Source organism: Cyprinodon tularosa, unplaced genomic scaffold, assembly GCF_016077235.1.
Source record: "Cyprinodon tularosa strain WSP-4 unplaced genomic scaffold, ASM1607723v1 ctg325, whole genome shotgun sequence".
Classification (NCBI taxonomy): Eukaryota; Metazoa; Chordata; class Actinopteri; order Cyprinodontiformes; family Cyprinodontidae; genus Cyprinodon; species Cyprinodon tularosa.
Window position 1 is genome coordinate 770,376 of NW_024039036.1, and position 26,452 is coordinate 796,827.

At 38.5% G+C, this 26,452-nt stretch overlaps 1 protein-coding gene across 1 annotated transcript in view; it reads right to left on the reverse strand.

Annotated features, from left to right (window-relative positions):
* Positions 1-11,117: 11,117 nt before the first annotated feature.
* mta1 (metastasis associated 1) overlaps positions 11,118-26,452 on the reverse strand; it is a 66,448-nt gene continuing 51,113 nt past the window's right edge. Inside the window, 8 exon segments of the mRNA XM_038293387.1 lie at positions 11,118-12,010; positions 14,846-14,995; positions 19,136-19,291; positions 19,723-19,812; positions 19,888-20,077; positions 22,331-22,482; positions 22,678-22,814; positions 26,261-26,319. Coding sequence (XP_038149315.1) covers positions 14,886-14,995; positions 19,136-19,291; positions 19,723-19,812; positions 19,888-20,077; positions 22,331-22,482; positions 22,678-22,814; positions 26,261-26,319 — 894 coding nt within the window. The 3' untranslated portion in view covers positions 11,118-12,010; positions 14,846-14,885.

Genomic DNA, 26,452 nt, shown 5'->3' on the forward strand with positions numbered 1-26,452 from the left:
GCATAATGGGTTGAAATGATAAACTGATGCTATTACAATTTACACTGGTGAGTGGGGTGGCCAGGGCATTGCCCAGGGTGGCTGTGGCCACCCCTGGCCATCGCTTGGTGGCGCCACTGCCACCGGGTCCTGGCCCCTGTTATGGCCCCTGCACTAAAAGCACCAGTGGTTTCAAAAGTACAAACATTGGTTACTTAAGTAGAAGTATAGATACTGCAGTTTAAAACACTCTGGTAAAAGTTGAAGTATCAACTTGACCTCTTTACTCAAGTAAAAGTGAAAAAGTATGTGCTCCAAAAACTACTTAAAGTATAAAAGTATAAAGTGACCTTTAAAAAAAACCAAAAAAAAAAAACAACCAGATGCCACTTTATGAATTGAAAGCTTAATTTTTTGATTATTTCAAAAAAATCTTATAGATAGGGCCAAGGATGAAGGAGGTCTTGTTGGTCTCCATCTCCTGATACGCTCTCGCCTGTGTCCGACCTTTCAGACATTTCAACATCTTTTTCTGAATCCCACATCGTAGCATGGCATAGACAATTCACGTTAGCAGTTTGAAGAACACCTGCTTGCCTCTGATGATTTCCTTTTGCTAACCAATGAGTGTTTGCGTTATATGACTCATCCAATGACACTAGTTTTCACTAGATGTGGATGGAGCCAATTTATAAACATTAAACCGAAGCCCAGAGTAACGAGTAACGTTTGTTTAAAAAATATAAGGAATAGAAAGTACAGATACTTGTGTGAAAATGTACTGAGTAGAAGTCAGAAGTAGGAGGAAAAATAAGTAATGGAGTAAAATATGGATACCTTAAAAGTGTACTTAAGTACAGTGATGAAGTATTTGTACTTCGTTACTTGACACCTCTGAAAAGCACACACTACAAAAATTGAAGAACAAGTAATTTCCTCTTGAAAAATTTGTATTTTCCCTTGATTTGAGCAGGTAGTTAAGATAAATTTCTAATGGAATAAGATGAATTACATTTAGAATAAGAAAAAAACTCCCCTTATCCTGTTTGAAGTGGATAATATGCATTTATCCTATGTTAAGGGCACACATGCTCGTTCCTTTGGCAGATTATCTAAAGTCCACAAACAGTATGTAGTTAAAAGTCTTCAGCTGATCCAAAATGCTGTAGCCAGAGTTCTGATGAAAATTAAAGAGAGAGATCATATCTCTCCCCATGGGCGTAGGTTTGCATAAGGACCATAGGGACATGTCCCTAACAAAGTTTTGGACAGACCTACTTGTCCCTACCAACCAATTAGATGTGAATATCATGTTTATAATTTACAATACAGCTTTGTTGCAGCTGTAGACGGGTTCTGGATGGAGAATATTGACAGATAAAAACATTTTACAATGGTATTGTAATGGAATTGGTATAATTCCTGCTCTAAGTGGGTCGCTCTGTGAGCTAAAGTCATGTTTTAGAGTCTCTATATACCAGTTAACGATTAATCGATTACTAAATTTGTTGACATTTCAATAATCGCTTATTCCAGTGAATTGTTTCAGCCCAAGATAAAGTACATGAAATGGGTTAAATAGAGTAAGTACACAATAATTTTATTTGGTGTCTCTTGAATCTATTATTTTGCTTGATACAGAGAATATTTAAAAGATAAGAGTGGGTTTTACCAATGCACAATTGTATATCATCAAAAGAGAAAAACAGGATAAATCCACATATAACAGATATAATTAGACTATATTTAGTTAAATTGGCACATATTTATGTTATTTATCATCATCTACGAGCTCAGCCTCTTAACCTTAACATTTGCGTTGCCTTAAAATTCGTTATTTATAATTACATAGGAGCGGGTCTCGCAGCCATGGAGGCAGACATCTTTGCGCTACGGCAGCGCAGAGCCAACAAACTAGCGATTGCGAGATCGCCAAAACGTCACAACGATGTAGAAAAAATAACGGGTATATTTATTATCTTAAGTCTACATGAAATCTATACCCTACACAGACTAATGAAATACTATCTGTAAAATTATCTATGTAAACAAACCTCATCACTTGAGAAGGTAGGTGATGTGGACGTGGAAGACATTTTGTCCCGTAACGCTCGCCGTACTGTTGGGGGGAGAAGCGGTGGGGGGGGGAGATGTTCGTGTTGCTGCGGTCTGCAGTCTGAACGTTAGATGTCGCTGAAAATTACACACTGTAGCTTTAAGGTAAGTTTAAATGCAAACCTTTTCAAAGTGGAAAAAAAGTCATAATTCCTCATTCATCAGAGCCGATGATGCTTTAAACATTGATAAACAGCATTTAGTGTGTGTAGCGCTTATAACATTTTTACAAATGTAGCAAGAAATGCTGCCGCTCTCTTTAAACAAAATACACCCTGATTTTCACGTCAAGCATAAAAAACAAAGCATGCATAATTTTGCATGACATCAGACTTACAGTATAGTGTCCCTACCAAAGTTAAAATCAAACCTACGCCCTTGTCTCTCCCATCCTAGCTTCCCTTCATTGATTTCCTTTTAAATTCTCCTTCTCACATATAAAGACTTAAATGGCCAAGCTCCATCTTATATCAGGATTGTTCCTTATTTTCCCAGCAGAGCACTTCTCTCTCAATCTGCAGGTTTACTAATGTGAGGCAGATCTTTTAGTTATCAGGCTCCTCTCCTGTGGAACCAACTACCAGTTTTAGTCCGTGAGGCAGACACCCTGTCTACTTTTAAGGCTAGGCTTAGAATTGTTTTTGATAAAGCTTATAGTTAGAGTGGCTCAGGTTATCATGATCTATCTTTATAGTTATGCTGCTATAGCCTTTTTCATTGTTCTGCTTCATTCTATCTCCATTCCCCCACTCTGCAGAATCTATTAGTTCAATCTCTAACGTTCTGCTCTCTCTGCTTTTTTTTCGTAGTAGCTTCATCTGGTCTGTTCCTGTTTGGCTGTGACGCCATCCTGGAAGGGGTGGTCAGCTGTGCTGCTGTCATCAACACCTATGTTTTGTGGATGTTTGAGATCGGCCTGTTTTTCCAGTGTAGTCCTGTTTCTCTAATTGTGACTTTAGGTTGTTTGAGGGACCATTTTATTGTGTGCAAATAACCTAGAAATCTAAAACCAGCTATAGCTAAAATATGCAAAAAACACTTGTATCTAGTATCAATACCTAAAGCCTAATCAGTATTGTATCCGGATACAGTGACACTTTTGACAACCCCATTGAGAAGGTTACTCAGTCCTATGACTCAGCAGTAGGACTGGCCAATTAACTGCATTTTCAATATAATACAATTTAACAAAATGCAGTTTTCAAATCGCAGAGGTCCTCAGTTTTAGCCTCAATGCATTTAGCAAAATACACTGAATTTCTCCCTCCATCCCTGTCGGTGACAGTGATACACATAGACTGGGTGTCCTGTGTGGAGCTAGCATGAAACCATGTGGATGAAAGCAGAAGTAAACACGTCTCCTGTGACACAACTCTGTGCAATAAGCTCTCAATGACATAGGGCCAGATTTATCAAGATCCAATTTTGCGTGCAGTCATTTGCGCTAGCAAACTGGAATTTTGCGCGAGGGGCTGAACCATGGTTTGCGGGTGATTTAACAAGAGCGATTGCGTAACTGGTTGCAGGTGCAAAACTGTTGGAGACGCCCTATTTAAATGATGGTTTTGCGCGTTTTGTGGTTTGCGGCAAAGTAGTTTGTAGTTTGTGCAAACTAGTGCATTAAGAAATGTAAATCTTACAGTTACACCCCCAGCCCCTCCAAAAAAAAATGTATATATATATATATATATATATATATATATATATATATATATATATGAATTTTGGCAACCTTTATTCCCTAAGGTGGTATGTGGCTTAATTTCTACTTCACTGCAGTAAAAAAAAAACAAAAAAAACAAGTGTTTTGTATTGGCCTGTAGAAAAATGCACATACCAAATGGCTCACAAGAAGTGACTGTGGATGAGATTACTGCGCGTACGCATCCCCGCAGCATTGGCACGTTGCTCCACAGGCGCAAGGGGGAGGTCGGGGTTCTCCGTTAGGGCGTCAGGGCGACATGGCATTTAGAACGTCGGACAGCACTTCTGAAAAACGAGATCCCAGCTCTTGCTTCATTTCGATGTCTACTTGCGACAATAACCGCTGCCATGTGTGCGCAATTACGCATACAGACCATTTGCACCTTTTTTTGAAACGTGTTAAATATAGAGTCAGATACCGTTAGCAAAATTGCTTTCAGGTTTAATAAATCACTTTGCGAGTGCTAAATTAATACATTTACATGTTCTCCTCCCACAAGACGCCCTTTTGCGTGTAAACTCCCCATATTGCATATTCATTGCAGAAAAAGTAGGCCTACTAAATGGACAAGAGGTGCTATTTAGCACGTTTTAAAGACCAAATCCTTTTAGCACGCTGTTGATAGATCAGTTTGGACATTTTTTAGCGTGCGCAGTGAAATAGCTCACGTTTTTATACACGCAAACCTTTGATAGATCCGGCCCATAGTCTGTAGTGAAACATTAACCTGTTTTTAACCATTACCAGTTGGTGGTTAGCGTAGAGCAAAATCATAATCAAATCACAGCATTGTTTAAACAAATAAATAGTCCAGCTCTAATCCGTAGCATTTAACTTTGGACATAAAAAGTTACAAGATGACATCACAACAGGACTAGAGTTTAACTCCTCTGGCTTCCACCTTTCAGATGGAAGTTTGGGAAGTTGGTAAAGAAGCTGCCAATCCTGAACCTGAGACTAAATTTAACAAATCCTAACTGATGAAAAAAATAAGATCAGACGTTTGCTTGAAGGTTCAAGTTTTTTCTTCTTTTGCATAGTGAAGGTGGAAGAGCACAGAATGTGTTTCAGATTGAATTGCTTTGCATATTCACTCTCCACCTGTACAGCCCTCTCTTCATCTTTCTTGAGCTTGTTTGCTTCGTTCCTTTTAGCCTTATATCATTCTTAATTATGACTCGATGACTGGATGGAGTCAACTGGTTCTCATAGCCTTAGATAGAAACTTGTCTCTGTAAAATGCCTTGATAGGACATGTGTTGTGAATAGGTACTATCTAAATAAACAGAAGTGAATTAACAAAATGTATGAATGATATTCCATATAAATTTCCTCAGAGACGATATATGCTCTTTCATCATTTTTGTGGTTTGATTAATTCTAGATAGACTTGTGGATTCCAACATTTGAAAACAAGTTCTATTAAAAACGGACTTCAAACACGTTTTCTTCATCCGTCTCCTATAATAGCTGGCCATTCAGCACTGCAAGAAGGAAACCTCTCATTTATCAAGTCAGGCATTTTTATTAGTGGAATACTTTTTTTCCCAAGCAATATCCTTTATTACCCAACAAAAAATTACCACAACTATTTCCTTCACTTGCTCTCTTTGAGCAGACCTGTTTATTGGACCATGTCCCAACTGATGCTCCATCATTTCCTTGCTCGGATGATTCATTGCTCTGATCTATTCACCACTGCCCCTCTTTAGTAGATTTGCTTTATTCTGTTTGGCTCTAAAATAAAATGTTATGTTTGTATTCTCTGGATTTAAAAAAAAACGTAATTGGTGTATGAAAAAAATATATTAATTAATGCTTAATTACCCATCTTTCATCACCTTCCTAGTTGTTTTATTTTTACTGCCCAGAGAGTCCAGATTTAGAGCAGATATCCAATTTAAATGTGTCCCTTTCTCTACACATTTTGCTATTTAAGCCATTGCTCTGAATCTGCTATATCATTAATGAATTAATCCTCATTAAAAGCTGTATAAGTCTGTGATTTTTTTTCTTCCAGATAAAAAATCACAAATCGGAATATTGTAACTGTCCAGTCTTTGTAATTGTCTCTCTTTCCAACAAAAAAATAGCCAAAAACTGTTTTTTTCTTTCTCTAGATCAGAAATAGTTAGCATTTTTTAAATAGATTGGTTAGTCAAAGTTAACTAAAGTTTAGGTTGAAGGCTTTTATTTCTGTTAAGAACCTGTAACACCAGATTAAAAAGTAAACTTAAATACTACTTATTACTTAAAGAGTATATAAGTTTACTTATAACTTTCACTTATTATAGTAGGAACATAAATCCACTTATTTTACGAAAAAGGAGAAAGTCATCCACAATATAGGATATAGAGATTACACTCCTTCTCTCTTATCCGTCAAAATTGCCTAAACTAAAAGATCAATTTAAATTTAAGACAACACTGCTGCTTTATTAAAAAACTGTCTTTTACGAGCCAGAAACCTTTCCTGCAGCAGGAGGGGTGATATTCACTGAGGATGGCTTCAAAATTTGCAACAATATTTTTCAAACCACCAAAAAAAAAAGTCTTTGTCCATCTGTGGTGAAAAAATATGGAATAACTTAAAAGAGTCACTGAAAAAATTTTCAACTGTTTAAAATAATAATAATAAAAATAATAACTGTGTATATATATATATATATACACACACACACACACACACAGGTGATGGCTAACCAACCAGACATCGTGTTGATCGACAAACAGCAGAAGAAGGCAGTAGTGATAGATGTGGCAATCCCAAGCGACAGCAACATCAAGAAGAAAGAACACGAGAAGCTTGAGAAATACCAAGGACTGAAGGAGGAGCTAGAAAAGATGTGGAAAGTGAGAGCAGCAGTGGTGCCAGTGGTAATTGGAGCACTGGGGGCTGTGACCCCCAAACTGTTAGAGTGGCTACAGCAGATTCCAGGTAAAACATCAGAGGTCTCTGTCCAGAAGAGCGCAGTCCTAGGAACAGCTAAGATACTGCGCAGAACCCTCAAACTCCCAGGCCTCTGAGCTTGAGGATGACACATACCACCTCACGAGGGGTGAGAAAATAGTTGTTGTTTTTTATACACTACCGTTCAAAAGTTTGGGGTCACATTGAAATGTCCTAATTTTTGAAGCAAAAGCACTGTACTTTTCAATTAAGATAACTTTAAACTAGTCTTAACTTTAAATAAACACACTCTATACATTGCTAATGTGGTAAATGACTATTCTAGCTGCAAATGTCTGGTTTTTGGTGCAACATCTACATAGGTGTCTAGAGGCCCATTTCCAACAACTATCACTCCAGTGTTCTACTGGTACAATGTGTTTGCTCATTGGCTCAGAAGGCTAATTGATGATTAGAAAACCCTTGTGCACTCATGTTCACACATCTGAAAACAGTTTAGCTCGTTACAGAAGCTACAAAACTGACCTTCCTTTGATCAGATTGAGTTTCTGGAGAATCCCATTTGTGGGGTCTAAGTACATTAGAGTCTCTAGAGTCTCTAATTTGAGAAACAGACGCCTCACAGGTCCCCAACTGGCATCTTCATCAAATAGTACCCGCAAAACACCAGTGTCAACATCTACAGTGAAGAGGCGGCTGCGGGATTCTGGGCTTCAGGGCAGACTGGCAAAGAAAAGGAGATATCTGATACTGGCCAATAAAAGAAAAAGATTAAGATGGGCAAAAGAACACAGACATTGGACAGAGGAAGACTGGAAAAACATGTTGTGGACGGATGAATCCAGGTTTGAGGTGTTTGGATCACAAAGAAGAACGTTTGTGAGACGCAGAACAAATGAAAAGATGCAGGAAGAATACCTGACGCCATCTGTTAAGCATGGTGGAGGTAATGTGATGGTCTGGGGTTGCTTCGGTGCTGGTAAGGTGGGAGATTTGTACAGGGTAAAAGGGATTCTGAATAAGGGAGGCTATCACTCCATTTTGCAACGCCATGCCATACCCAGTGGACAGCGCTTGATTGGAGCCAATTTCATCCTACAACAGGACAATGACCCTAAACACACCTCCAAATTGTGCAAGAACTATTTAGAGCAGAAGCAGGCAGCTGGTATTCTATGGGTAATGGAGTGGCCAGCGCAGTCACCAGATCTGAACCCCATTGAGCTGTTGTGGGAGCAGCTTGACCGTACGGTACGCAGGAAGTGCCCATCCATCCAATCCAACTTGTGGGAGCTGCTTCTGGAAGCGTGGGGTGCAATTTCTCCAGATTACCTCCTCAACAAATTAACAGCTAGAATGCCAAAGGTCTGCAATGCTGCAATTGGTGCAAATGGAGGATTCTTTGACGAAAGCAAAGTTTGATGTAAAAAAAAAAAAATATTTCAAATACAAATCATTATTTCTAACCTTGTCAATGTCTTGACCCTATTTTTTATTCATTTCACAACATATGGTGGTGAATAAGTGACTTTTCAGGAAAACACAAAATTGTTTTCTGTGACCCCAAACTTTTGAACGGTAGTATATATATATATATATATATATATATATATATATATATATATATATATACCTTATAGGTTTAAGAAAATTTTTCATATATCGGTTACTAATTAATGCATTTATATACCAAGTGTTGCACATACCGTAATATAAATATTGAAAGTGCTTTAAAGAACAGGAAAGGTCACACTTCTAACCACTCCTTTTCTAATTATGTATCTGCCTTATTGGAAACTTTTCTTCCTCTTTCTGCCTTTTATGAGTATGTTCAAAATAAACTAAACTTGGCAATCTTACCATTTAAAAATTTAGTGTTGATTTATAAACAATAAAACAGAACTTAACAGTATCCCAAACAAACAAGTGTAAACATTTCAGATCAATAGTCTGTATTAAAACTAATGCATCTATAGAGCGGAGAAGTACACAGTATTATTTTCAGCATCTTTCATTTGATGAAAACAACAAAGTCTGTTATAACAGAGCTGAATATGGAGTCTATGGTTTTTCTCACCATATTCAATATCAAAGTTTACGTCTTTCAACTAAGCTCCCTCTATGCCCGTTGACCAAGTATTATATTGGTGATAAAGCATTGATTTCTGCAGAGCACAGTCTAATGCTCCCAGTTTGATAAAATATGCATAGTGTTCAATTACTGCATTAATGTAATATATGATGCAACTGTTACACTGACATCTATTTTGAGCAGCCTTCCAAAACAGAAAAATAGTTTATGGTGATATAATCTAGGTGCCTGGGTATATAAAGGCTGGATGACAAATAAAGAGCTCTCTGAAAGTCATTAAGTCGGCTTTTAGAATCGATTTTATCGTAGACGGGAGCAGACTGGAGCGGATCATGTCTCCATGGTTAAGTACCAGTCATCTCCAGCAGGTACTATAAATATTAAGTTTCTCGCAAACAGAAACATCAGACCAGGGATTTGATAGAGATCAAAACAAGCCCAAAATAGAAGTTCCTGAGCCAAGAACCAAAAAAAGTCACCAAAAGATGAGGGCCTGGACAAGTTCTGAACTTTTTGAAGGCTGCAAACACACAGGAAACCTGCTAGATAGATGCGTCTGAAATGACTTAAGAGTGTGAGAAATATTCAAAAGGTTTAATGATGAAAAGACAGCAAAAAAAATTTAAAAAACGAAGTTAGCCTAAAGTATGAGCTGCCCAACAAAAGCATGAAGGAGAAAATATAAGATTAATGCAAACTCTTTGAGTAGGAACCTAAATGTCACTGATCAGCCAGCAGCTAATCCAATAGGGATTCTAATCAATTTAGAAATAAAAAGTTAATAAAAGTGCATTTTAAAAAATTCAGATAAGAGGTAAAAATTTAATTCAGTCCCTTTGCTGCATCTGTTCCCCTTCCGTCCATGGTTGAAAAATGAAGGCCACTAGGGCATAAAAAAAACAAAATGGTAACAGTGCTGCAATTCTCCAGTAGGGGGAGCTAAGAGGCTATTCTTAAGATTCAGACCAAACATACTTCTGTTAGATTTAACCATGCAATTCCATTTAAATATGTTAAAAAATTTCACTCAAGAGTGAATATGCTTTGAAAAGTGTTTTCTGTATTCTTTGTTCTATTCATGTATTTGTTGAGATTGAATCTCTGTCTTAGAGGCTGTTTGTTGGCTTTTTAAAAGCCTTTTCATTTTGGCTTCAGCTTAAGAGACTTTTTGTTTTATGCTTGTTTGAGCAATTAAATAAAAAATAATAAAAATACTTATAGGTGGAAATACTATCTCACTAGCTTAATTTGCCTTTGGGAATAATTATAAGAATTTAATTATTAATCCATTTGGAGCAAAAAGTAGCTTAGTGTGGCCCCAGGTTTAGCTCTTCCAAAGTTACAGCAGTGGTCTTAATGCTCGTTTTGCCTGACATGTCATTGTAGGTGGAGTGCAGAGGTGGGAAGTTTGACTTGCAAACAATTGAGTGACTTTTGTTGTTTTTTTACACCAGAAGCGCATCACAATGAGACACATAAAGGATCTGACTCTAAGCAAGAAGCCTTCAAAATGCTGGCAAGGAGCCATCTTTTTTAAGAGGAAAAAGACTACAGATATCCAAGGTTTGATTCTGAGGGAAACTGGACACACCCATTTAATTAGCCTGGTTAAATAAACTCTGTGACCATATCTCTATTAGTTTGTAGAATACAAACAACATACATTCTCCTCTTTAGAAATATAAAACGACTGACGCTTTAAGACATTGTATGTCGGTTTTTTTTTTTTTAAAAGCACAGATGAATACATTAAATACTATATCTAGAGCTTTTCTACGTGTATTTATTTAATTAATAGACACATCTTCCCATTCAAATTCAATGGCTGGAATGGAACCCACAACCTTTACATTGCAGAACTATTCAGCCCATTGATCCATTGATCATTTTTAGAGACTGAGAATGATTTAGGAACGACTTCTCTAAAGTAAAATATAAAATTGAACACTGATTTTTTTTTTTTTATTGTACTGTTAAATAGGTGAAGATTATGGATTTAAAACATTTTTTTAACAAAATGTTTTTAATAGGTTGAGGTCAATTTGTTGTTGGTTTTTTGGACAATTTTAGGACAATGTGTCAAAGTTTGGATGGCTCCATTTTAAACAGCTCTCAGGAAACTTCTAAAGAATAAAGAAAATACCCATATTCTAAGGACAAGGTTGTTTCCACAATGATTTATATTTTTGATAGCCCTAAAAATTGTGTGTTAACCTGCAAACATGTTTCATGAGTGGTTTTAAAACATCTTTAAAAAAGCTAATTGCTGGTGATGTTTTCTATGAACATTAAAAAATAAACACACTGACAAAGGGTTTGACATAAAAGCAGGTTGCATTCCTGCTTTTTAGTTCATTTCAGGTGTTTGCTTACAAAACAAAGAACGGCTCGAGCTTTAAATCTGCTCCAATACTGACAAACATAGAAAGCCATTAGGAATGAAGAGTCGCTGTTAATTTGCATATACCCTGCTTGCATACCGGTGTGGAGTAGGAAAAAATAAACATGCTGGCCACATCCTGGAACAGCAGTGTTTGGTGCAAAGTTTAACGCATCACCTCCATGGACGGAAAAGACAAAGACAGATTAAAAAAAATCCATTATTTTTAATAACATTAATGAAGCAAAGAGATGTATTACTCGCTGAAAAAGGTAGAAAAAACCCATCAAGTCTTTCTCCATAAGTTAAACCTCTTCTGGCGGAAGTGCCGCCCCGTCTCCAACAGAAGAAAATCCAGGTGAAGCACTCACACTACGTGAAACGAAAGCCACGTCGCTAAAACCAAAGTGCGTCTCTTTTCTGACTTGAATTTGTTCAAAAACATGAAAAAAAAAACCATAAGATGCAAGTGGCTCATGTTTACGTTCCTTTCACCCTTCTCCACAGGGGTCCTAAAGCACTTTTCAAGATACTCTACAAGTCTCCATCGCTTGTTTCGACAAACAAACTGAGTTATAGTTGGTAAAAAACAAACAAAAAAAAACAATAACAATAATTACAAAGACAGTAATAACGAGTAATGTAAGTAATAAACACAGTCCTGTACAGTCGGGCTCTTCTTCAGATAGAGACTACTGCTAAAGCGGTCCACTGGTCTCCAGCAGCAAGAGACACAATTTGACTGATGAAAAGTGACCAATGCCGTCGTCTCCTCTCAGCTCACACTTCTGGTTTAAGGAAAGCCTTTCCATTTCATTTCTCCCCCTGCTGGGAGAAGACGAGAAGAAAAAAGTCATTAAGGTGCTATCAAACTGTTTAAAATGAGACTTTTGGCCACAAGAGGGCAGCAGAGCCAACCTGCATCCACTGCATGAGCTTTTACATGAAATAAAATATCATTAAACTAAGATTTTTTTGTACGATATAAAAAAATAAATAAATAAATAAAAACTAACCAAGATATTACAGCAAAAGGCAATCAGTCATACATATTTAGGAATATCTATATAATTTAATGATAATTTAATGCAATTAAATGCTAAATCTCAGGTTACATAGTAAAATAGAAATTTACAATTGTATTCATTTTATACACTTAAGAAAAATCTAATCAACACAACAGCAGTTTGTTGCTGCCGCCTCCTCCTGGCCACCAGAGAGTGCTGTTCCTGAGCTCTTCTCTGATAACTGGAAAAGCCTGTTACCTAAACATAAAATCCCATTTTCTACCACAAACAAATTACAGGAAAAGATAACCAGCAGAGACAACCTGGATAAAAAGTAACATCAGTGCAGAATTGTACCCAATACCAAAACCGGTCATGGTTTAAAACATGCAGTTCATATTTTATTATTGAATAGTTTTGGATGGCATTACTCCTCCCTGACTGAATAATTTCCTTAAGAGTGGTGAGAACAGCAGAGAGGATCATTGGAGCTCTTCTTTCCTCCATTAAAGACATTTCATCCAGTGATCTCTCACCCCCCCACCACCACAGACTGTTCTCCCTGCCACCCTAAGGAAAGAGGCTTTGCAGCATCCGCTACAGGTCCACCAGGTCCTGCAACAGCTTTTCCCCCGCTGCCATAAGACTGTTAAACTGTTGAAAACTCTAATCTAATTTTCAAATCTTTTTAAATAGAACTAAACTCTGTGTTCTACTGCATTTTGCACCACACTTATTTATTTATTTTTTACACTGCTCTGAACCTTCCACATCAATGCCTTTTGCACCGTCTCTCCTACACTCTTTACATTTTGATCACTGCTGCAATTTATAAAGGAAATGTTCAGCTGATAAAAAAAATCAGCTTTGTGATCATTTGGAGGTTAGAGGCTGAACATTAGTTCTTATTCACAGCTTTTGTTTTGAAGTCTCACTATGGGATACGCCTCTAGCCCAATTCCTAAGGCAAGGGGCGTCTTCCATAGTGAGACATCTCACTTATGCTACTCTGAGAACCAGAGTTATGCAAGTAACATACAGTTTTAAAACGGCTATGTTTAAGCGTGCACCCCTTTGTGGCTGCTAGCTCTACAGCTGGTATCCACAAAGTTGGTCCTTGAGAGCCGCTGTCCTGCAGGTTTTAGAGGTTTCCTTGCTCCAGTACAGCTGATTTTAATTGAAAGCTGATTAACAGGCTATTGCTAAGCTGCAATCATCATAATCAGCTGTGCTAAAGCAGGGAAACCTCTCAAACAACAACAATGGCTGCCGCTGGAGAGTTGGGGTGAGTAGATTCTGCTATTAGGTCTGTTCTAGAAGATATCGACAGCAAATTAATTTTAAAAGAGGAACAGAGAAACGCGATCAAGGCTCATCTTCTTATTCTAGGCGTGCAACTGCACGCTTTGATTTTTGTTGACAACAACTATGCGTCGCTTAACATACGTCACGCACTCCGTTGCTCTTATTGGTTGTAGGTCTATCCAATTGAGTGCAGAGGCATTTTTTTTCCTGGTTCATTCGAAACACGCCCCATAATCACAGCTCTATGGAGCAGCATCAGACTCATATTCTGACTAGAATTGAGTAGGACTACGTCAGGCTCCTAAGGCGGTGTTCTAAATGCAAAAACAATTTATACAATCTTCTCTGCTGCACCCATATATATTCTTTTTGTCTATTAGTGAAATGAGCACAATAGTATTCCTTTATATCTTTTCTCCATATTTTGAGGCAACGTTCATATGTCCCCCTAATCAAACTGACCCAGTGACAGGTCACTCTGATCCACCAGTAGTCAGGATGGATCCAACCAGCTGTTCAGTCATCTGTCCAAATCAGGAATTCTGCTCTGTCTGCTTTCTGAGTCTATGACAGAGTCTGAAGGGTGCAGGGTGGGCAGACAGTCAATGTTTTCATAGCACTAACTCAAGGTGTTCAAACAGACAGGTTTCTCATGTTTATGTGAAGATAAGGATGTAAATGTGTTTAAAACCACAGGTTCTGAAGTTAGACAGATTTTATTTTGGCATTTTGTACACACAAGTGTATACAAAAAGAAATTTTAGTTCCTATGTCCTATGTTTGGTTTAAGTTCTTATGCTCATTAAAAAACAGCTTATTGGCTTCATTTCAGCATAACTTTGACCAGCCACTGCACGAAATGAGGCTCAAAAGGTCTAATTTCAGCATAGCAGTGTACTGTTCTTTTATCTTTAGCCCCAGGAAGATGGTTTGGAAACGGTCTGTGGTTCAGGACTTGCTCAACAGAGGAAATTTGCTGCCAAAATCTTCTCTGTCATTTTGTCGGTTGCATTTTATTTTTTAACCACTATTTTTCCATCCACTCAACTTTTTATTAACATCTTTATACACAGCACTCTGAAAACTAGGCTTCTGTAACGGGGAGCATTTGTAGCTTCTGAAGGGTTTTGCCTGCTCTTAAATCATTTATTTAAAATAAAACATTGAAATATTCACATTCTCTGAACAAACAGCTCAAGGTTTTTATTAGCACTAAATCCTAAGCACAGAAAATAGTGAAAAAACATACCCTTGAAACTATTTTTAGTAACCCCACTAACAACAAGATAAACTAAGAAATGAATCAAAGCTCTTGTTCAAAGCGATGCAGCAGCGGAACAGAAAGTCTCACCTCAGCGGTGTTTACAGAAGAGGTTGTTCTCCCAGAAGGTTCAGTCCAGTTCGTGTATCTCGTCCTGCAGTGGCGCCGACGGCCGCCCCGCGTCGCTAACACGCTTGGCCATAATATCCCACTGTGGAGTAAGGGCTTTGGATTTGCTACCTGCAAATGAAGCAAGAAGAGCAGGATTCTCAGTTTTTTCCACAGCTTTTCATGTCACCATTTCCCACTTTTCCACAATTTGAATAGATCCCAGCCTAAAAACCATAGTTGCGATGAGCAGACAGATGAAATATCTGGGCTCCTGTTTGTTATCGAACCTTCAGATTAACAGTATGCAGCCAAGAATTGCTAAAGAAATCCTCTAAAAAGAAACGCAAATTAACTTTTTAACATCATGGGAGAAACAGGGCTTAGAAAATCCCAAACTTGTAGTTTTACAGACTTTGAGGAATTAAAAATGTTTCATAACTACTAATTCCTACAACAAACAGATCAGGAAACAAAATCCTTGGACAATTAAAGATCGGTGCGATTTAATTAATATGGGTGAGTGTGAAACAAGGACAGAGCAACCAGGAGTGGCCAAGCTGCCTGAATCGGTTTCTTATAGTCCTCATAATGCAAAGCAGCATTAAAATGAGTTTATCTAAAGAGTATCTCAATAACCTGATGGGGATTATATTGATTGAGCAGTAAGAAGGCTTTGTGGTTCTTTGAAGCGTGAAGGATGCAGGCGGCAGAACTGAACCACAAACAAAGGAATCAAAGATATTGAAGCTGAAACCTGAGAGGATCCACTGGATCATGTTTCTTCTACCAATTGGTTTTCACCCTTTACTGACTCAACAGTAAAGTAAGGCTCTGATTGCTGCATCACAAGTGATTTCACACAATGATGCAATAATACCTGCAGCTATATTTAACTACACGTTAAATGAATTTAGAGTTTAAATAACTATGAGCCTGATCAAGAGGCAGCAGAAAAATATGCTAAATGAATAACCTGGTGAGTCTGCAGCCTAATTAATCACTGATTTAGATAAAGTCATTACAGCTGGATGTCGACACGTGGACCTGGTTGCCTCCCAGAAGCTAATCTCCTCAGAACGCTCTGATCCAGCATTGGTCTGAGGAAGACAAGCAGAAACGTCTCCCTACGACTCCCTTACCATGTAACTAGGGCTGCAACTAACGATTATTTTAAAAATCGATGAATCGGACGATTATTTTTTCGATTAATCGATGAATCGGACAAAAAATATTTTTTATATTAACCTCTTTATTCCAAAATAAACATTTTAGACAGAACAAACAAGCACACAAGTACAGGTTGCTCATTACCTGTCCTGGTGCAATATGAAAAATAAATGTTTGTGTTAAAACTACGCAAACTTACATGAGAAATGTAGCTGTACATCCACAAAATATAGGGTACTTCATTTCATAAAGCGCAAAAAAAGACATTTTTGTTTTTAAAAGCCCCTAAGGGGTTCAAACAATAGGCCCCCCCATTTCAACAAATGAGTTTTTTTTAGACTAGAAGAGTTCTGCCTTTTAAGACAGGAAAGTATAGCAGTTAAAGTTGCTACTTGAGAAAATACTGAACCATAGAGATAAAAATAGCCCTGTGATTCAAATTATAAATTGTATTTGGAATAAAAATGAGAGAACTAGGGGTGGTAAAAAACACATCCTCCAAAGACAGATATTTACATGGAAATGTGGCAGATAATTAATTGACATATTACTGAACTTGCTGGATTTTATTCTGCTTTACTTCCATAAATTGCAGGATCTTTACTTTATCTTTGCCAGAAGATTTAAACTTTAAAAGCCTTGCCCTCATAATTTTCAAGTTAATTTATTTATAAAGTAAATATAAACGCTTCTTAAGCTAATTCAAATGAAATTAAAAGTAAAATAAGTAGCCAACCTTATCACTGTCTGTAACCTACTAACACGGTAAGGAAAGCATCAGATGAGCTACCTGAGAAACTAACGTTACGTTTCCCCACTTTAAAACAAAACAAACATGGTCGCTCATCCTGCTGATCAGCTCTCTTCACTGCCATCAAAGGCTCCAACGTGTTTCCTTTTCAGGTGCTGCGTCATAACAGTGGTGCTTCCGCGCCATGTTAATTTCTTTTGACAAAAGTTGCATGTTACGACTTTTTTCACTTTACAAAGCGCAGGCTATTTTAATTATTGTGATCAATTTGCGCCGTCAATCCCGGCGCATGCGCGCTTCATTTGCAGTCTGGACGGGGTTGGGATGGGGGAGGCACCCCACGGCAGAGTAGGAATGATACATGCTTTCACGTAAGAGTCTCCAAAAGCCGCCAGTGACACCGTGAAAAGTCGCCATATTTGTTGCTAGTCGCTTTTTTGAAAAATAGTTGCTGGAGGGGTCTGAAAAGTCGCTAAATATAGCGACAAAGTCGCTGAGTTGGCAACACTGCACCTGCAGCGCTGCCGTATTTTTTCTTTCTTTCCCCGTTTCAGTCAAGTGGCAGTGATGACGACGGCGGGCGGATGACGCATTAATTGTGCGACAACTAATCGATGATGAAATTCGTTGCCAACGCTTTTAAAAGTCGATTTTTATCGATTCGCTGTTGCAGCCCTACATGTTACCATGACAACACAGATCATGGCCTCCATTCTGTTTGGATTTTAAGTAATGCATCAAAACAAAGAAGTTAATGAGAAGTGATAGAGGTTTAAAAATAACTTCAATAAATATTGCAAAGGAGCTAAGGACAAAATACCAAAATTTCCTCAATGGTCTCCTTTAATTTAACCTCAGTGTAAATCCTGCTGTTCTGTAAAAGAACAAACAGCTTTATGAGGATTAAATAACTGAGCAGGTTAGAAAGGAAGATTGAGAGAAGTTTAAAAGCAGGACAAGAGGAACCTGATATCTGTTATAAATATCTCCTGCTGACCCCACACATCACCCTGAACACACCACCTGAACAGTGGAACTGAATGGCAGTGGCAGCATCATGATATGGGGTCGCTTTTCTTTAGGCAGGTCTAAGGGGATGGAGGTGAGCGGAGGTAAAACTGTAGCCTGACGTAGTCCGACTCAATTCTAGTCAGAATATGAGTCTGATACTGCTCCATAGAGCTGTGATTATGGGGCGTGTTTCGAACGAACCAGGAAAAAAAATGCCTCTGCACTCAATTGGATAGACCTACAACCAATAAGAGCAACGGAGTGCGTGACGTATGTTAAGCGACGCATAGTTGTTGTCCACAAAAATCAAAGCGTGCAGTTGCACACCTATAATAAGAATATGAGACTTGATCGCGTTTCTCTTTTCCTCTTTTAAAATTAATTTGCTGTCGGCATCTTCTAGAACAGACCTAATAGCAGAATCTACTCACATAAACTCTCCAGCGGCAGCCATTGTTGTTGTCACCCAAGCGCACATTGGTCACGTGGTTGATTACGTTACTGTTGGTCATCTGTCCATCATCGTATAAAGCCCGCCCTGACAATTTGATTGGATCGCCTTACAGTGGGCGATAATACTCGCGCTACTATGGAGCAATGCCAGACCGAACTTCCCGACCTCAAACCTTGTGGGCGGGACTAAGTTCGGAATGGCACCCAGGCTAGTAAAACTGGGCTCCAGGACAGAAACATTCAATATTCATCGCAGCGTTCTGCTCTGCCAATATTGTTCATCCTGCACATAAAATCCAGCTAAAACTGGAAAAAAAAAAATCCTTTCTCCTGATCCTACACATCTAGATGATCCTGACAAGCCTTAGGAACTCGTATTTTATTTAATATAATCTTAAGGAAGATAAAAATGTGTCATATGTTTTAAATGATCTATAGTAGATGAGAAAACATATTTGAATGATTCTAAATAAGGTTCCTTTAATCTTTACACAAACCTGTTGGTTTCTGCATAACAAAAAAAGTACATTTTCCTTATTAATTATGACAACTCAAGATTTTTATTGGTTTTTAACTGCCTCAGAACATCAGGTGAGATGAAGCAGAGAGTCTTTAATACCAGCCTGCAGGTCAGTGCAAGGGTTACTTTGATCAATCCAGTGACCCAACTACATCCTTTATTCCACTTTATCCTTAAACATACACTCCCAATGGTATTGACATCAAATATAGGAGTCAGGATATGAACAGCATGAGTAAATTTCTGCACTAAACTGAAACTTCCATTTTTAATGGAGATAAAACGAAGACCATTGCCAACAAAGGGTCTCATTATGGGCATACAAAGAGAGGGAGCTTAGTTAACGGTTGGAGGCGTAGAAACTCACCATCCAGGCCGTTGTGCTGCTCATAGCTGCGTTTGCCCAGGATGGTCGGCGAGCCGTTGTTAAGGATGGGAGAGGACTTGATGGGCGTTAAGCTTCCTGTTGAGATCGATCCTCCACGAGGTGGCGGGTTGGGCTTGGATGGACGGGGATGTGCTTCTGCAGACATTCAAAACAAAAGAGGGTCAGGCAGTAACCGGATTCCTAGAGCTTAGAGGGTGAGAAGTCCACACTCCTCAGGGTTTACATTCTTACAGCTTTTAGTTTAATCCCCATTTAAATAGAAAACGTTAATCAAAGAATTTATGACATAAATTTCAAGTCAACTAACAAGGTGGGAGGAAGGACACAAGGAAAATAGGAAGTAGAAAGAAGAAACAGAGGAGTGATGAGTGAAAAGGAGAGAAAAAAGGACACAAGAAACAAAGAGGAGAAAAGAAAGGAAAGAATGGAGAGTTGGAAGAATAAAAAAAAGAGGCTTGGAATAAGAAAAGGGGTAAAGAAGGAAGATCGTTGTAAAAGTTCTCAAACCGTTTTTTAGGAGAAAAAAAAAATCAAATAAAAGAAAACAAAATTCAAATAAATCTTACCCAGGTACCGAACCACAGACTCCAGGGGTTTACGGTCGACTGGCTTCAGTGGTGGAGGCTTTTTTGGCCTATCTGGTAACCTCAGAGCACCTGCAGAGTAACAGCCATCAATAAATGTTTGAACCACACAATGCTGCTCAGTCTGTAACATGAGGGCGTCCTTACACTCTGCTTTGATGGCTGCTGTGTTGACTGGGAGGTAGGGGTGCCGGGCCAGATACCGCGGTCGGATTATGTCCTCACAGAGGCGGCGTGCCAGTCGCGTGGGAGCGGTGGTCTGCAGAAAAAACGCCTGTCTGGTCTTGACTGCAAACTTGGGGCTGCCGCTGTGCCGCAGGGGAAGGCCGTGTGGGCTCTGAAACAACAGGTGAAAGGCTGGTTAGCGGATTCTACCATAATCGACAGCTAGCTTACTCGTAACTACCCATTCCTGCGTCCTGCTTAGATGCTCCAAGCAGCTGGACTTGGATTTTATTCATTCTTTTTTGCAACACTCATACTAGCATTCTGTTGATACTGATTCAGGCCAGTGATTAAGAGCTAAGAACAGAAAATGTAGATAAAAGTGCTAAAATAGCTTCAGTTCAGACAGAATTTCCATTACCATCATCCCTGTAGCTGAAAGAGAAACAGCCTTACTAATGACTGGGGCTCCTTTCACACCATAAATATGCAGGTTTAAAAACTCAGGGTTTCTACAGCATAAGGCAAGTAAAATTCAAGACTTTTTAAGACTATTTAATGCCACTTGAAATAAAAATGTAAGACCAAATTCACAAGCAAAACCTGCTTGCGACAACTTAACCCAAAGGTTTATTTTAACATAAACCACTGCACTAATGTTTCAAATGTTGAAAAGCTTCCCATACAGGAAGAAAGCTAAAAATACACAAATGCCAGATATATTATAACAATTATTTAACTGAATTCACAAACTTTGTTTTAGCAGGGAACAAAACAAATCAGTTTTAAAGCCCCAACATAACCAGTGCTAAGTCTTTTTTGCAGCTATTTTTCTTTGTATCGTTTTCTTAGTATGTTTGATTTGGTGATAAGTGGAGGCGCTGCAGAGACAAGGGTGGAACTAAACTGAGAAATACCGGCTGTTTCTCGGTAACTCCATTTTGACGCTCTGTTTCTTGCTTCGCATGTGCGACTCCACTGCCCTAATTTCTAGGGATGCACGATATTGAGATTTTGGCCGATATCCGATATGCCGATATTTTAAAACTCTTGTAGCCGATAACCGATATCGATACCGATGTTAAAGTTGGACAAAAATAAGTAGTCATTGAAAATAGCAGTTTTGTTTTCCATTTCTGACACTTTGAAAAATAATATACTCAAATATATTTTCATATGCTGATATCAAATAGATTTTTAAAAACGCGGTATCGATCTACAATCCTTACAAACTCTCGTGATATTTTGCAAATTCTTGTGAGATTTTGTTAGTAAAATAGATCGATACCGCATCAATATATCAACATATAAAAATTTGGCAAAATTTCGTGAATTTTCGGGGGATTTCGTCGCATAACGATGACATATAGCAATATTTCATTAGTAAAACAGATATGGTGTTTTTAAATGGCAATATATCAGCATATGAAGATATTTTGATGTATCAACATTTTTTCCCTCGTCTTTAGAAGTTTTTAAGTCTGTAAAAAAGAAGTTTTTGAGGAAGAAGAAGAAGAAGTAGTATTTTTTTTTTTTTTTTTAGACTTTAGAAACTCAGAAGCTGATCAAATATCGGGTTAAATATCGGTGGGGTGGCCGATGTCCGATATTCAGTTTTAAGGCCGATACAGATAGGGGGCCGATTATATCGTGCATCCCCAATTGAAAAGCTTCCCATACAGGAAGAAAGCTAAAAACAAACAAATGACATATATTTTAACAATTATTTAACAGAATTCACAAACTTTGTTTTAGCAGGGAACAAAACTAATCGGTTTTAAAGCCCCAACATAACCAGTGCTACATCTTTTTTGCAGCTATTTTTCTTTGTATGGTTTTCTTAGTGTGTTTGATTTGGTGATAAGTGGAGGCGTTGCAGAGACAAGGGTGGAACTAAACTGAGAAATACCGGCTGTTTCTCAGTAACTCCATTTTGACGCTTTGTGTTTCGCGCTTCGTATGTGTGACTCCACTGCCTTAATTCCCATCGTTCCGAGCTAAAATCGCTTCTTGTTCCCTGGTTTTAGCCATGGAAAATGGTGCATCTCCCAAATGTCTCGGCCGCAACAACGCTTTTATTGGTTCCGCTATCGGGACGGAACCAATAATGGCGGGCCGTTATTTTCTTTAAATAAAAAAACAAAAAAATTGTACATTTTAACGTTTTATTTAGATTACAAAAATACATCGTAATAAAAATAATCCTATTTACGATGTTTTAAAAATTAATACCTACGAAAGACTGATTTAAGGCATTTTAATACCAATTAAGGCCTTAGTTTTAATTTGAACAATTCAATACCTTTTAAGACTTTTTAAGGACCCGTGGAAACCCTGAAACTAAACGCATTTGGCCAGACTACCAATAATGTCTACAGACAAGACAAAAGTAATCTGATCAGGAATATTTGAAGTAGGCTCTGACCATGGTACTGCGGTTGGGCCCCGGCCTCTCGCCGTCCAGTCTTGTGGGCATCTTCAGTCCTCCATACTTCTTCCAGTAGGTCCAGCATGAAGCGCACAGACGACACTGCATGTTGGGGGGTCCCCACGAATACCACTGGTAGGAGCTGCTGGCTGCACACACCAATGCAAGCAAGAAGCATTCCCTTGGTCAGAGGTTTAAAAGGGGCTCTATTCATAGCAGAAATCTTTTTCTCCTCCATCATCTGCATCTAATGTGATTCACAAAGACGATGGAGAAAATCTGCGCTTTCTCAAATGATCCAGATTAGAATTATAATTACAGATATCACATAAAATATAGCTTACTGTAGCAACTTTCACAGGCTCTGCCCAGACCGGGGGTCTGCCCGGAGCCCGGCGGTCCTGGGACGGTGGAGCCGGCCGCTCCATTAAGCAGAGCTGGTTTCACGCTGTTGCTCAGCTGGTTGGGGTTTGGCTTGTTGCTGGAGGTTCAGGCAGAGAAACATGCAGTCAGACGAGTTATGTTCGCTAAAGAATAAAACCACAAAGCGATAACCAGGGCTCTGCTTCAGAAAGTCGATAATTTAGAAATGGGAATAAGTTTGAGAGTTAATCCCTGCATACAGAGGATTTTCAGTTCTAGAAAGCTGGATAACCATTAACCAAGGCCAATTAAATACTCTGAAACATATGTGGACAGTAGCAGAATTTCTTCATGTTACCCTCAGTTTGTCACACATTTGAGCTGAGATAAGACAAGAAAAACATCAGGGAAAACATGGCCCTTTACTGCAGGAGCCTGTAGATTTTGGAGACCAAATGCTCATCATGCTGCAATATGAACAGGTGCATTTTTAATAAGGAAAGAGTTTTGATGATAGTTTATTTTTGCCAGTCAATATTTACTCTGAAAAAAATATTGGCCACACATTGCTCCTACAACAATGACAGGTTATTTAGCTGCAATTCTTTTTGTTTTTGTTTTTTTGTTTTTTTTTTGCTGAAAGCAAACTGATCGTGATAAATTAAACTGTTAGCATACCGCTCAGATAAGCCAAGATAAGACCAATGATAATGTCTTAATTGATTCCTCCATTGGTAGAGAGGAGGGTTTCCCCTCATAGGGGAAATATAAAATATAACAGCTGATAACTGAACTATACCTGATTTACCTGCATTTTTAAGTTTTATCCTAATTTACTGCTAAATCCATTTTGCGCTTGCTGGTTTACAACAGCACACAAAGAGTTGCGTTTGTCTGTTAGTTAACAGAATTACTTTAAAAGCCATGAACATATTTTAATGACATTTTTAATCAGAGGCTTATCTAATGCAGAGGAACAACTCATTACAGTTCAGAGAGGATCCAGTTCATGATCTGGACACAGGAATCTTTTAAAGGAGTCTTTATCATTATTATCCCCTAAATCAGAGGGTGGCAGCAGTGAGCATTGACAGCTTCAGCATCGCACTCAAAAACGTCTGAATGTCTTATACGGAAGATAAAAATATGAAATAACAACAAAAGGGAGGAATGCTTCGCTAGAAGTCCTGATCTGTCTCGATCAGAGAAGAACAAGGAGAGCAGAACAGACACTAGAGGCTGCATCATGCCTCTGTCAGGGAAACTTGTGCCTCGTGCCAAGGAAAGATTCATTAAAATTTGGTGATGATGTGACAATATGGAGCAAAATTTGCTGCATGGCGAGGTCTTTGCTCTTCAAGTGCTTTTCTAGTTTTGTAATGAAATAAATGTAAAGGTCTACTTGGGACCTGTCCAGGGTGAACCCCGGCTCTCGCCCATAGACAGCTGGAGATAGAAACCAGCACCCCTCAGGACCCCACTTGGGATTAAGCGCGTAAAAAAATGGATGGATGGATGTAAAGGTCTAAATATTTTTTTATTTTCTGGTCTCTGCTGAGTTTAACCTGTTTTTGTAATCTCTAAATTGAGTCATTTGTATTTTAAGTCGTATTAGTGAGAAATTAGCAACCAGGTGTGCCCCCCCGCCCCCCTCACATGGTGGATCAGGTTGTTTGCGTTCCATCGATGAGGGCTTCTTATGTACTCACGCTCACCCTTAAATCTAGTCTGACTTAACTCGAGTTAGCAGATTTCTATCACCTGTTCTGGAACCAAAAATCTTAAATATTAGTATATTAGTTGGGAATCGAATCAATGATCAGAATAGATTTTTTTCCACTTTTTGAAACAGGGCCCAGAAAGTGACACGGCTTGGGCCAGAAAGGCACTCTTATAGACATAGTGGGAACATATATTGGAGCTTTTTCTTGCACACATTTGATCTGTTGCAAGCTTCCTTTGATTATTATTTAAATCCATAGCTTTTTTTTGTCTCCAAAGATCTTGTTAGATGACATCCCAAAGGTTTGGACTCGATAGATCTGTAAAATCAGGACATGATGTAAAAAATTATTTAGAAAAAATTATTAAACAAACTAGAGACTTCTCAGACGTCAAAATGTGGCTTTGCAAACTAGTCTGCCTAATCTTTTGTGTTTTATGTGCTGTTCAGGGGATTTTCCCACTATTTTACTGTTTAAAGAGTTCAAATGCTGATTTAATTTGCCTAATCCAAATTAACAAATTTAGATACATTTAAAAAAAAAAATAGACTCCTCCTGAGAGTTTATATTTTATAAAGATTTGGTTCTATAATGTAGAGCTTAGGCTTCTAAATGGGCAATGAGTCGATCTTCAAATGTAGATCGATCCTAAAGATCTCCCTGTGGTGTGAGCCTCTTAAACACTGTGAAAACTCATCAGACAGAGGGTCCATCTAACCTGTTATGATCACCCAGAATCTATGCGAGGGTTGTTTCAAGAAGTAAATCTGCTCTCCCCAAAACTATTAACACTTTATTTAACACTCATTTAAACTAAATCCAGTGGAAAAAAATGCATTTTATTGCACTTTTATGTAACATACTGACTCAACAATGGACGATGACATGGAAGGTTAATGAATGCGATTTTCAAAATGTTGACCACACAGGGTTGTGATGATAGTTCAAGCGCCACTAATGGTCTCTAAACTATTTCTCTTTCTGAAAGAAAGCATTCCTACAGCTTGCGCTGCAACCACAGTGGCATTTTTTTCTTCAATGCACTGTATTACTCCCCCCAGCTTTTATTGTCATTACTGGAGCATACCAGAGCTGGGGACACCTGCAGCTCCTTCAGAGGGGAATCTGATTACACCTCTCCTTTGGTTCTTTCAATTTAGATCAACATCTTCATGTCTACAATGTCTCAAGTACCTGCTGGATGCAACGGTTGGTATGCTGTAGTTGTTTCCCTTTATGTAGTACAGGCATCCCCAAAGTTAGTCCAGGGCCGCTGTCCTGCAGGTTTTAAAGGTTTCACTGCTCCAGCACAGCTGATTAAAGTTGGTCCTCGCAGACCAACTTTGGGGATGCCCGATGTAGTACATTGATGATCTGTATCCTGATGATATAGTTATACTATACTTGGAAAAAACTGTTTGATCAATGTAGTTTACAGGCAAACGTAATTTCACCTCTTCCCACGTTTCGTCAAGTGTCTTAAAACGTTGTGAATTGTACAATGCTAAGCTAAGTGTTAAATGGAGCAATTGCTGTGTTCTCTGGTCTAAATGATGCTGCTGGTTGGTCCCTTTTTCCACAGAACAGCCGGACAAAAGCTGAGATTTAATGACACACAAACGTCCATTTAGAAATTAAGGTACCTCTCAGGATCTAATGGCTATCACATAAAATCCCAATAACCAATATAAGTTTGTTACAACTTTAATAACTTAAAAGGTGATAAGTTCCTTACTTTAGTTTTATAAGTTTAATGTGCTTTGAGCAACGCTTCGTTACCAAAGTGAACGTCCAGCGTAACATGAAAACAGAGCGATCAAATGCAGGCAAAGGCACTCACTAGTTGGGGATGTAGACCTGTTTGAGTTTGCTCTCTGCCTCGGCTGCTTTTAATCGTTTCTGGAGCGGGAACAGGGTGAGGAGGAGAGAAAGAACAACGGGATTAGATTCATTTAGCTCCTCGCCTTTATGCAAACAAGCACCAACTTTAAAGTGAGGAAAAAACATTAGAAGAAAAAAGGGGCAATCGAAC